The sequence below is a fragment of the Opisthocomus hoazin genome, chromosome 6 (assembly GCF_030867145.1).
Source record: "Opisthocomus hoazin isolate bOpiHoa1 chromosome 6, bOpiHoa1.hap1, whole genome shotgun sequence".
In the NCBI taxonomy this organism is placed as follows: domain Eukaryota; kingdom Metazoa; phylum Chordata; class Aves; order Opisthocomiformes; family Opisthocomidae; genus Opisthocomus; species Opisthocomus hoazin.
The window spans coordinates 11,533,743-11,545,856 of NC_134419.1; the positions used below are offsets into that span (position 1 = coordinate 11,533,743).

Below are 12,114 nucleotides of genomic sequence, written 5' to 3' on the forward strand. Positions count from 1 at the left end.
TTAACATGTAGCTGAGCTGAGGATACTCGTATAATGATGAATTTTACGTTCCTGACAATATATGAAGTTAAATAATGAATTACAAATGTTGTTTTGTCTTTTCAGTACATCAACTGCGGTAACCTGGAACAGCTATTGGACAGTAACCAGCATCTGCCCTGGACAGTGAGGGTGAAACTGGCGTGTGACATCGCTATGGGGATCAGTTATCTTCACTATAAAGGCATTTTCCACCGAGACCTTACATCCAAGGTACCGTTTATAAAATGAAGGGAACTTTTTAGTGAAGGTACTATAACTGGTTGTTTGGTTCTTTCTCCTTCCATCAGAGAACTAAGGTGTGATCTAAGACATTTGGAGGAACAAATTGAAGTACAGTTTGTAGGATTAAAATGTCCATCAAAACATGTTGATAGTTTGTATGGCAACTGGAGAAGTAACTGTCCTGAAGGAAGGTCAGTCCTTAAATGAGTTAAGATTAGGATTTCTCAGAAAGCAGCTGCGGAGTTTTTAGTTCTGAATTGTGGTTCAGTAAAGTATTTAAATCCATGGGTAACTAAGCATAATAATCTAACATTTGAAAAGGTCAATCTTATGAAGAACCCAAATTGAGGAGATTATTACAAATGCACTTTAAAATCTCCTTGTTGCTTTTGTTTCCCCATGTATTTCACAAATCTTCAGTAGGAAGAGTGCCATTTCATTATGATTTCAGCATTAAGAGTTGTCCACAATCCTGGTTCATATTTTTTTAATTTCTAAAAGCAGTAAGATCAAACCAGTTTACTTATAATTTTCAAATTTCAGAATTTCCTCCAGAATGATATTTCAGGGGCGGAGTTTTCAATGGGCGTAGATTTGTTTGAACTGCTTTGGTGACAACTTGTATGAGTTGAGTTGGCTGAAGCAGCTAGCTAATTCAAGCTCAGCTAGAAATATTGACATAGGAGCACTAAGCTCTGTGAGCAAATGGCCCCAGCATTCACCCTGGGTCTTGCCATCCATTGCAGCCTGTGCTGAGGGCTTTGCTGTCCTGTCTGTCCTGTTGTCTGGAGCTAATGCGCTAGTTTAAGATCACTGGGGACTAGCAGCATGAACGTACTCCAAAACTGTTCTTGGAAAGAAAGACTTCATAATGTCACTTCAATCAAAAGCATCAAGAAGAATGTTATTTTAGCCTAAAATGAACTATTTTTTAAGATTAGAAACAACTTTTAAAAATAAAAACACAGCACAGTGTGTTTGTGAATGCAAGTGACTACTAGTCCTCCATCTAATTTTAGGGGTTTTTTTTAAAGCTACCTCAGTGCAGTGTTAAAGAGATGAAGGATGTACATTTAGCCAAGGGGGGGGAAAAAGTTAGTTCAATTGGTAGGTGAAAGAAGTATTTCAGTGAAGTCATGAAATACTTCCTTGCGTGTCCTTTCAAGTGAAAGGTGCTGAATTCTGCAAGGAAGAATATAAAATTAATAAAAAATGCCCAGACTTGAAGTCATGTCATTTTGACATGATACGCTCAGAAAGCTCCATTTCAGTCACCTTGGAGTGTGAGGATAAGAGATGCCTAAAAATAACTGAAAAGATATCTCTGTGTTCCTCCCCCCTCCCCCTTTTTTTTAAAATTCCGTTTAGGATGTATTTTAGTACATTTAAGAGTGTGGAAGGAGAGTTACTGCAAGGAACCAAAGTCACTAAAGAGAACTCTGTGCCTGCGTCATTTATCATAAGCACGTACTGTGATGGCCAGTCATATGAAAATCCATTTCCTGAGACCTCTGTGAATGCCTTTGTTCAAAGCTTTACATAATTGTATGTCATTCGCCGGAGCTGCCCTACCAATGCTTCAGTGTTATCTGCTGCTGAATGTCAATTGTTTAGAAAATGCACCCGCTGGGAGGAGCTCATGATTTCATTGCAATAGCAAACTCATCAGTGGCCCCAGGAAGTAGTAAAGGTTATTTAAGAAAAGCAAACAAACACCAAACCCTAAGAATTTACTAGAAGTTATGCTGTATTTGAATGGTTCTTAGCACTAAAGGTATAGTATCTGTGTGGGTCACATTGGAAGCTGTCAGGATAAAAGTTTAAGTCATCAGCTGTATTCTGTATTGTCTGGATTTTTTTGCGTAGTTTGTGTTTTGTTTGGCGTTTTTTTTAATTCTTTAAAAAATTTTTTTGAGGTGTATGCACTTGCTTGTTCTGTTTGGGAAGGGAAGTAGATGAAACACCTGGCCTTAAATGCCCGGGTACTTGTGAATTTTATTAACTTCTTATTTTAAAGTATATTTCATCAATACAATTAAATCTGTTGGGCAAGTGACTCTCCTTTTGGACAAATATTTGCCCTGCTGTCTGGCTAAGTTTTAAACAAGTCACTTTGTTCCAAAGCAAAAAAAAATTAGGATAATAACCACAGCAAAAACCAGTCACTGAAATTTTCAACCCTCAGAGTGTAGCTTTTGGCTACTACTTGAGGAGATGCCTTGTATTTTACCAGGTTTATACTGGTGGTGGGATGAGTTGTCTTCTTTCTTAATAGTAAATAGTCAATGTGTGAGTGAGCTGAAGGAAGATGGGGTCTTTCCTTGGGAGTGAACTTGTGATCTGGACTGGATAAGGGCAGATTCAATACTGTTCTATACTGTCCTTCTTTCTTCAGTAAACTTCAGTAATTTATATGATGGCTTTATTAAACAAATGAAGGCAAAGACAGGATTTAGACAACTGCAAAAGTCAGAACAGACACTGAATTTTCTGGGGAGGTATGAGGGATGTGTTTTTCTAGAAAACTTGCTCGCCTTGACTGAACTATGAACAGAATGAAGCTGACACTTTCTGCAGGAGTGTCTCCATGCTTCATATATTACGCTTAACACAATAACCCACTGCAAATTATCCCCCTAATATGAATTTTACTATAAAAATTATTTGGGATTAATTTAGACCTGTACTCTGGTCTTTTTTTCTTCTGTTTCTGGCAAACCTCGAATTCCTGCAGCTTCCTGGAGCAGGTGGCATGGATATATGACGTTTATTCTGTCAGTTATGGCAACGGAGTTGCCTTGCTCTGACAGTAGCATTGTCATCTGTGTACTGGATGCATAAAAACTTCTAGAAGGAAAAGTTCCTGTCCCCTGTCAATCTAAGACTGAAAAATAGGTGGGTTTGGCAATTAGTATACAGCAGGGTGATCTCTCTTCCTAATTGCACCATGTGGAGAGTAGCAGAATAGCACAGATACCGCAGAAAGCCAGCGGGAAGAACGGTAGAGTAGATATAGGTCATCACAGTCGATGTGGCAGCCCACGGGGGATGTCAGGCCTGACATAGCACTGTTGCCCTTCCCGCTGCCCTGCTGTCAGAGAGAGAGGCAGTGCTTGTTAGAAGAGACTGTGCTGCCCAGACAGCTGGTACTTACCCGTGTTGTGAGCTGCCCTGGGCTTGGGCTGCTGTGGCTGATCGGGTTGGTCGGCCCTGATCAACAGCAGCAGCCTAACTTGAATCTTTCAGAAGGCAAGAGCGGTCGGGTTGGCTGTTTCCAGCCTGCAGATAGTAGGTGTGTTGGCAGGGTGACTTGCACGTTTTGTAAGCCAATAAATGTGGTATGCTCACTTTTGACTTGTCATAGTTTTATGCAGAGATTAAGCCATAGATGGGTTATGACAGCCAGCCTCATTGGCTTATTCCCTGTCCCCTATCCATATCACTGCCAGCCCTGTGAATTATTTTTTATTTGGAGCTCATTGTATTGTGCACAAGGGGGATTTGCATCCTGGAATCATAAGGATTTTCTTTGTCTTTCCGTGATTCTCAAGGAGGTCTGGTTATGAATTTTAACTCTGTCTCGGTCACAGAAGATGCAGTCATTAAAACAGAAATCATAATGTGAAACATTGGAAGTGTTTCAACAGGAGCCAGTGGATTGTGATAGTTTTCCTTAATCTGACTTGTTTTGCAACATTCTGTCCATTGTCACCTACAGTTAAAATAACAGTGTTTGGGAAGGTACAGGGAAGAAGTGTCCAGCCTGCAAAAAGAATGTAACAAAATCCTTTTGTACCTGACCCCTCAACTACACAGAGAGTTCCTTCAACACCTTGTTTACGCTGCTTGCATTGCATTCAAACCCTGCTGTGGAAGCACTGTTGATTTCTTTGGCAGCTTATACCAGTGACTGCCCTAATATCAGTGAATTTATTCTTACAGTATCTCTGAGATAAGGCTGAGTTTATTCATCTCTCTCATCAGAACAGATTAAAAGCAAAAATATTGGTGAATATCGGGTGTGTGTTTTAAGACTTTATTTGGAGTATTTGGCATTTTACGCATGTTTAAGTTCAAGGCAATATGCTCTCTGACCTCAGGGGCAGTTGGAAGTGTTACAGCACTTACAAAATAGTCATGTTGGGCCCCTGGAGGCAGGGGAAGCACAGGATTAGCAACAATCTCTGAAAGATTTTGTTAAACTACGTTCCTTGTCACAGAATCCTCCTGTGATGCTGAGGAAGGCCAGAATCCCGATCCTGGGGCAACATTACAATAGTCTTAACCCCAAGACAGAAGATCTTTATTTCCAGCCCAGCCTTTCTTTTTCATCTCTTCCCAGCCTTTCTTTCACCCTACTGTTTCTGTGGCAAGAGTGGCCAGAGTCCTGAAAATAGTGGTCCATGTGTTTTATGTACAGCCCCAATTCCCTGTCGGTGTGAATCCACTGTGTGCACTGTAAGACATGGGTGCCAGGTGGAAAACTCTGTGTGATCATCTAAGTAAAGACTTTATCTTAATGTGTATGCGTAAGGGGAAGAATGAACATTCTCACAAGAAGGTTTACATATTTTACATCTTTTGTGCAATATTAATTTTCTGATGTAGTGTTTGTTGTGTGCAACTTCCTGCCTATTAAAAAAAAAAAACCTTGAAAAAACCAATGGCATTATGCACTTCATTGGCAGGGTTAGAAGCTTAAGATTCATGGCAGAGGTGTCTGCTGCTTTAGTTACTAATAACTAAGGTAACTAGGTATTTTTAATTAGTATTTATTGCTACTGTTAATTAGTATTATTAATACACATTGCCTGTTTTTACTATGGAGCAAGAATAGACAGAGGAACAAGAGACTCCTTGACAGTGAGAAGCGAGCATCTAGGAGTCTGCCCATTTTTCCAAGACTGATTGTATCTACTCTGTGACTGTCCAGTCCTTTCTGCTAGTGTACGATGCCAGCCTCCAGTCAGGCTTTTCCTCCTTGTTCAAAGGCTTCTCCCCTTCTTTTCTCTCCCAGTGCCTGCCCCCCCAACCTTACTGTTCAATCTCCTTGTCTGACTCGCTGCAGTTACCCTCTTCCCATTGCTCCTGCTTGATGCTTTCTCCAAGGTATCTTTCTGCATTCTGATCTTTAGTATGTTTAGCCATTTCTAGCTCTCCCCCTGTTCTGCTGCCCCAGGTTAGCTCTGTTTCCCTACCACCACCACCTGTTTGCTATGCCTGCAGTTCTTACATCCTCGTAATAGTCTTTGGTTTTTTCCCCCGTCTCAAGAACCTAGCTCAAGACCCTGGCCTTGGTCTCTGCCGGCCCCTAGCTTGGACTCTCTTGCTCTGTCTTGTCACCTTATTCACCCTTTCAGATTCCCCACAGAGTGGATGTCTTGCCCTAGCCTACTTTATGCAGGGGTGGCAAAAGGTCTGGTCACATTTCAAGTTGAAAACATGCCATATCTGGGTATGATACTATAGGCTAATATTTTTGAGGATTTTTTAATTTTCATTATTTCAAAATTTGCTTGCAACACATATTCTAAGTTTGTTCCCCCAAGCAGCTGAGCTGGCTTAGCTGAACACCCACTCCCCAAAAACCCACTACCAAAGCTCTTGCTTAAAAACAAATGGGCAACCCCCCAAACAAGTGCCTTTTAGTTTTGCAGAATTATGTGCAACTGAAAACAACATCTTATACTCAATAGTGGGTTGTGAGCAGTTTTAGGAAACATTGTGAGCTCCATTGAGGATAAAATCTGTGAAGAAATTCTAGTCTCTAGGCCTATACATATATATACACATATGTACATGTGTGTATTCCTGCCAACATATGCTTTCACTTCACAGTAAATGTGTAATGGCTCACCCTTCTTTCACTGAGAGAGGAGTAGTCTCAGTTACTACGGGACAGAATCATGCATGTAAGCAATTACTGTGGATTTATCTGAAGTAACATAAATTCGCTGCCTTTGGGATTGAAAGTGACATACCCTGACTTCCTACCTTGTATGCTGTTTGCTTGTTTAACACAAAATAAAACAAAATAAAACCCATGCAATGAACAGAACCTTTGTCCAGTGAGTCTCATACTTGCTGCTGCGGTTGTAAGGTCCCCTTTGTGCTAGAGTAAGCTCTTGCCTGGATATTTTGTACTGCAGGGGAGGGCTTGCGCTGAAAAGATTAGCTGTTATAGATGATTATTTCTAATGATGGTCGCAATACTAAACTTTTACTGGTACTTTGGGACCCAAATGGAGCCTGTCTCTTAAACACAATCGGTTTCGTTTAAGAAGTGTATCTAGTATTGTAAACTTCCTGTTGTACATTTAATTGTCAGTGGTGTTTCTCCTAGGGGGTAGCACTTCAAAAGCAGCTGATACATCTCAGTTGGCCTTTAAGTATTCTAATTCAGTAACAGTCAGCAGAGGTTTGCAAATGACACTGCAGTAGTGTTCCTGTATTTTCTGGAGTGCAATAAAATCTCTGAGGAGTTTAGCTTGTATGTCATACTGTAAAATAAAACGATGGGATTTCTTCATCTAAGCAACTTATTTTTAACTCTGAAACTCTTGAGTCTATTTTCATTTTTGTTTATGTAAAAGGGAGAGTAGAATACTACATTCGTCTTAGTAGGATTATGCTGTGCAAAGCAGATGTTAAGCTCCTGTAACACACAAAGGGGTCTTTATGTTCTTTCACATCTGTCTCTGCATAAACAGCTCTGTTAACTCTTTAGGGCTCATGTACAGAGTTCCTTGCTTCTGTTAAGAGAATGTCTCAGGAAGGACTGATGGCGTCCCCATTTCAGGGGGGAAAAAATCTCAAGAACCCAAGTGAAGACAAATACTGCCCTCTTTGACTGTGTGAGATGCCAAAGGAAAGAACATCCCTGTCTGTAAAGGTCCAAAAAGAAAGCTTGTGAAGGTCATCACGTTTTGCTACCCTGCAGCTTATACAAATAGTGCAACAGTAAGTCGAAAGTGTTTTCTTAAAGCCTGTGTTGTAAAGCTCCCTGGCATTTTGTCTCGCAGGCAGTTCTTGAGAGGCTCTGCACTAGAGAGGGGTTTCAACTCTTGTGTACCTGTACCAAAATCCATTACTGAAACTTCTTCATACCAAATTGATACACATATTTTCTTTTTTGTAGAAACTAAGAAGTGTCACTTTGTCAGTAGAAACAGTGCAGTATGCTTTATTGTACTTTTCCTACTAAAATACCACCTCTAGCTTAAACTTTTCAAGTTTAAATTGAAAAGCTCTTTTCAACCTTTTAGTCTCTAACTAAGCTTTCTCCCTTTTTTGATCCTGATTTATCTTGGCAATAGAATGTGAATGCTTAGAAATGTCTTTAATTGAGTGCACATGAACGAACAGTTACTGTGGGCTGTGTTAAATCACCTTTTTATACATTGCATCTTAAATCTGGTAACTAAACTATCTGTGCTGTGGATTTGGTGCAGTGTTGTGCAATGGCTTTACTAGGGTGGAAGGGTAGAGAATGAGTATGGTGGTGCTGAAGGCTGGCCTTGAACTCTTGCAGAATCTCAGCACGGAATGAAGCATTGACATCTGCAAAACTTTGTCCTGAATGAGCAGTGCAGGCTTGAAAGGTGACACCTGACCACATTGAGTATCCATAGAAGGGTTTTACTACTGATTGTGGTAGGAATAGGTTTCCATCCTTTCTGGATTCCAGGAAATTGGTGCTTAGCTACATAAACATTTGCGCCAGTTGAATTAAATCAGTTTAGTTTCGCTACAGTCAGCATTTGTAGTGACACTGGCATTTTTTTGTCTGGTGCATGTCACCTGCCCATGGCTGACTGAAGTGTGAATGAAAAAGTCATAGTCACTCTTGTACTGGAATATGTATCCTAATGAATTTAAATTTACACTCAGCCCTTCTTCATATACAGACAAAAGACAAGCTTCCTTCTTTGTCATTTAACATTATACGGTCCACCACAGCAGAACAATTAATCAGTACTTTATAGCAGAAATGTAGCCCTAGGCTTTCCCCCGTTGCCTTGTCATCGTGTTCTGGCCTCCTGCAGGACCTCTGGACCTCATGGCTGTGGGGTGTCCGCTCTGTTTGGTTTCTCAAAAAGCCTGCAGTGAAAGGGAGCCTAGCTTTGCTGCAGGCAGCTCCCGCGCATCTGGGACGGAGCTCAGAGCTGTCAGGTAGCATTACCTGGCAGCTAGATGGGATGCACTGTTGGTTTAATGTACGATTTATCTAGGAGTAGTCTACTCATATAACGGCTCAGTGCTGTACCTGAGAGCTGAGGCTGCCTGGGGCTTGGTGGGAGGTAGGATTGTTCATCTTCAGCTGGTGGTATGTTGCTGTCTAATGGGACTGATTGTATACTGGTAAGAAGCTGAAGGAAAATTTGCTGTCAGGATGATACTGCATTTAAGCATCATTTTGGTATCAAAGCAGCCCTGTAAATTATTGCAGATCTTAACGTCAGTAGAAATGTTTCTACAGATTTTTAATTATGTTGAAAATAGCTCTTAGTCCGGATTTAAATGTTCCCCCGAAATTCTGGAGACCGGGGGTTATTGGAGAATAACCCTAATCCACAAAACCCAGAAGGTAAAATAAACTACTGCAGTCTTGCAATTCAAAGTGAACAAAATGTAAATAGTCAAAGGTAGTGCAAGAGGGAAATCTGGATCTTAAAACTAGTTCTGTTATAAATCATAGAGGTGGGTTTAAGTGTTGAATTACAAATCATCTTTAATTGGTGAGAAACCTATGGCAGAAAATAACCTGATGCTTTGCTGCGTAAACTAGTATCAGCATTCTTGCACACTACAAAAACTCTGGTGTCCTCATAAACTTGTTTCTGTGGGGTAAACAATGAAATTCCACTTGTCTGAATCATTTGAGTAAGATTTTTCAGAAACGTTTTATCCTTCTCAGTCTTAAGTCCACTTATAGTGACCAAATGTTTAAACAGAGGCAAGCTGAATGAATGTGCTCTTTGATACAAAATAACAAAGCTCGTCACTGAGAAGCTTTGCGGCAATTTGGGCAAGCATGGTTGATTTAACTTGGTACATGTTTATGAATCCCCAAACTAACTGTACTATACTTCAGTCATGCTAAACAAATAGAGCTTTGCATCTCAGGAGCCCGGCATGTGTTTCAAGAGGCTGGGTTGCGTTTTCTTTCCATGATCGCAGGAGTGGCTTGCTTAACCTTTTAATTGGCAGGAAGAAAACTCACTTCAGGCCTGAGCCACAATCATCTCTGAATAACGTAAACAGTGATGACCTGAACTTGATCTTTTAGACAAGGGACTCACTTTTCTTGGTAGCTGCATTATACAGACAAGCTAATGCTTTGGGGTCAGCAAGGGGCTTTTGTACATCCAAGGACAATAGAGCTAGAAAATGTTTCCTGCTGTTTAGCTAATTAATGCAGGGTACCACTCTGTAGGAGTCGGCAGTGGTTTTGCTGCCTGTCACTGCTATTGTACTGCCTGCAGAAGGACACAGAGCAAGGCATGTGGTCAGGGAATGAATCCTCTGTCTTGCTCCACCTGTTGCAGGACAGAAAAAAACTTAGGGAAGTCAGCTATTGATTAATTTGGTGAGAAGGGAAAAGATGTGGTACTGGAGTGGTCAAAGCATGTTTTTCAGAGTTGTAAATAAATAACAAAATTAAATTCATAATACCGTGTGTGTGATGTGATGCTGCCAGATCAGAATTATCTCTGTGTGTCCTTAAATTGCCCTCCCTTCTGACATGGGAGGGCACGTCTGAAAGGAAAAGATTGATAGCTTTTCCCTATTAGACTTTTCCCTTAAATCATGTTTTATGATGTACTGTAGAATAAAGAATTTTATTTGAGACTCTAAAAGCACATATGATTCTGTCACATCTTGTATTTTCTGATCAAAAGCAAAGCAGTGAGTTCCTTTTTAGTAGTTAATGTAGCAAAATACACAAAGGCATTTAGAGTCTGCTCTGATATTGTATTCTGGTCAGGTACAGGCAAGTTGTAAAGGGAAAATTTAAGGTGTCATAGTGAACAGCATGTATCGCATACTTGAGCAGTAAGGGAGCTAAATCATCTTAATTCTTGCTGGAACATAGCTGGGTACGTGCTGCCTGTGGCTGCCTGCTTTCTCAGCAAGTTTTTAAGTGGATTATTAACTAAGTGTAAGGCTGTTTGCAGCATCTTAAGTTTGACAGACATGTGATTGTGCATGGGGGGGAGGGGAGGGGAAAAGAGTGGTTGCTTTCAGACAAAAGCTTCTCATAGATTAATGTCTTCCAAACAGTATCTTGTAGTCTTGTTCCAGATTAAAAATAGATAAAACAAATGGTATATGGGTTTCATGGCCAGACAATAACTCTTCTGTTGTTTTTTTTGTTTCGGTTTTGTTTTTGTTTTTTCCCACCAGAACTGCTTAATAAAACATGACGAGAATGGATACTCAGCAATAGTGGGAGACTTTGGTTTAGCAGAGAAAATTCCTGATCACAGGTACGTGAACTAATAAAAAATACAGCAAGAGTTGCAGTGCAATTGCAGGTCAGTAGCTCAAATGAGCCAGATCCCCAAGGCCATTATTGCATTCTGGTACAAAATTTGCAAAAAATATCCTCAGTCTTAAGTCTAGAACTGCAGGCTGGTTGATCAAAATGTTCCAGCTTTAATTACTGTCCATTTTGATAGTTTTATTGGTGACATTTATTCTTCAAAAATGCTCCAGCGAATAGAGGATTTACTTAAGCTTTTCAGTAGATCTTCTAAGCAGGTACTTGGGACAACAAAACATAAAACAAAAAACCACCACAACAAAGCAAACACAAAAATACTGTCCAGCATTCTGGATTGAGATGATTTTATAATAAATGTCCTCTGTTGATTACAAACAACTTTAATTAGCTTCTTTCTATTTTCATAAACAATATTCAGTGACATTCCAGTATTATTCTTTTTAACTTCTGCGTTGGTTGTTAGGATCCAGGTTTATAACAAGGAGATATTAAAATTACTGTCTAACAGTAGCTCACCATTTTGCTTTCCCTAAAGTGAAATTATAATCTTAACTCATTTGAGGAATGGACAGGTGACTGTCACGAGCTATTGTCACAATTGGAAATAGTCCTTTTGTCATCCCTCGGTTAGGGAGATCAAGGACAAGGATTTCATTGTGTTCGCTGTATATTGACTTGTGTATTTCGGAGTATCCTAACTGTGAAAATGTACTGTGAGATTTTTCTTCAGTGCATACTTCTGCGTAAAATAGATAAAAGCCTTCCAGTTCTTTTGACTGCAAAGAAAACAATAAAAGTTGATCTTAGCTATGCACTGTTTTTAAACTGCACATATAATAAAATCCTATCTTGGGAGGTCCGAAGGATCACATTAATGTTGATGAAATATTGATCTAAAAGCTTAACAAAGTGAACATTCTAATTTCCCAACTCCTGCTAAGTACAGCCACTGTGTATCTTGTACACTCCTGTGGAATCTCTGCCCTTTAAGGTGCTGAAAGCTTCAGCTGTATTCATATGTATGAACTCATCACAAAATCAGGAAGGCACCACAGGTGCCTTAGGATGTCCTTAATATCCAGTTTTGAGATGCCCTGAAAAGTGAGAGTATAATAATAGCTAAAAGTTAACGTAGCTTGATACTAAAACAAACAATGTAATAAAATTGTTACATTGGCCACTATTTTGGTTTGATCTAGTCTTACCTCCATTTTCTTTTAAAAAAAAGAAAGGTTTGCAAGCAGGCTGTGCTGCATACTTTCAGAGCTGCTTATTGGTATACGTATAGGGATGGATACCTGCATGTCTTGCTGCATGAATGGAGAGCTTGACATCTAGCCCAA

At 40.0% G+C, this 12,114-nt stretch overlaps 1 protein-coding gene across 1 annotated transcript in view; it reads left to right on the top strand.

Moving 5' to 3' along the window:
- The window catches only part of TESK2 (testis associated actin remodelling kinase 2), an 85,882-nt gene that overhangs the window by 57,515 nt on the left and 16,253 nt on the right, over nucleotides 1-12,114 (top strand). Inside the window, exons 5-6 of the mRNA XM_075424610.1 lie at nucleotides 106-252; nucleotides 10,672-10,754. Of these exons, the coding sequence (XP_075280725.1) occupies nucleotides 106-252; nucleotides 10,672-10,754 (230 nt within the window). The remainder of the gene's footprint in view (nucleotides 1-105; nucleotides 253-10,671; nucleotides 10,755-12,114) is intronic.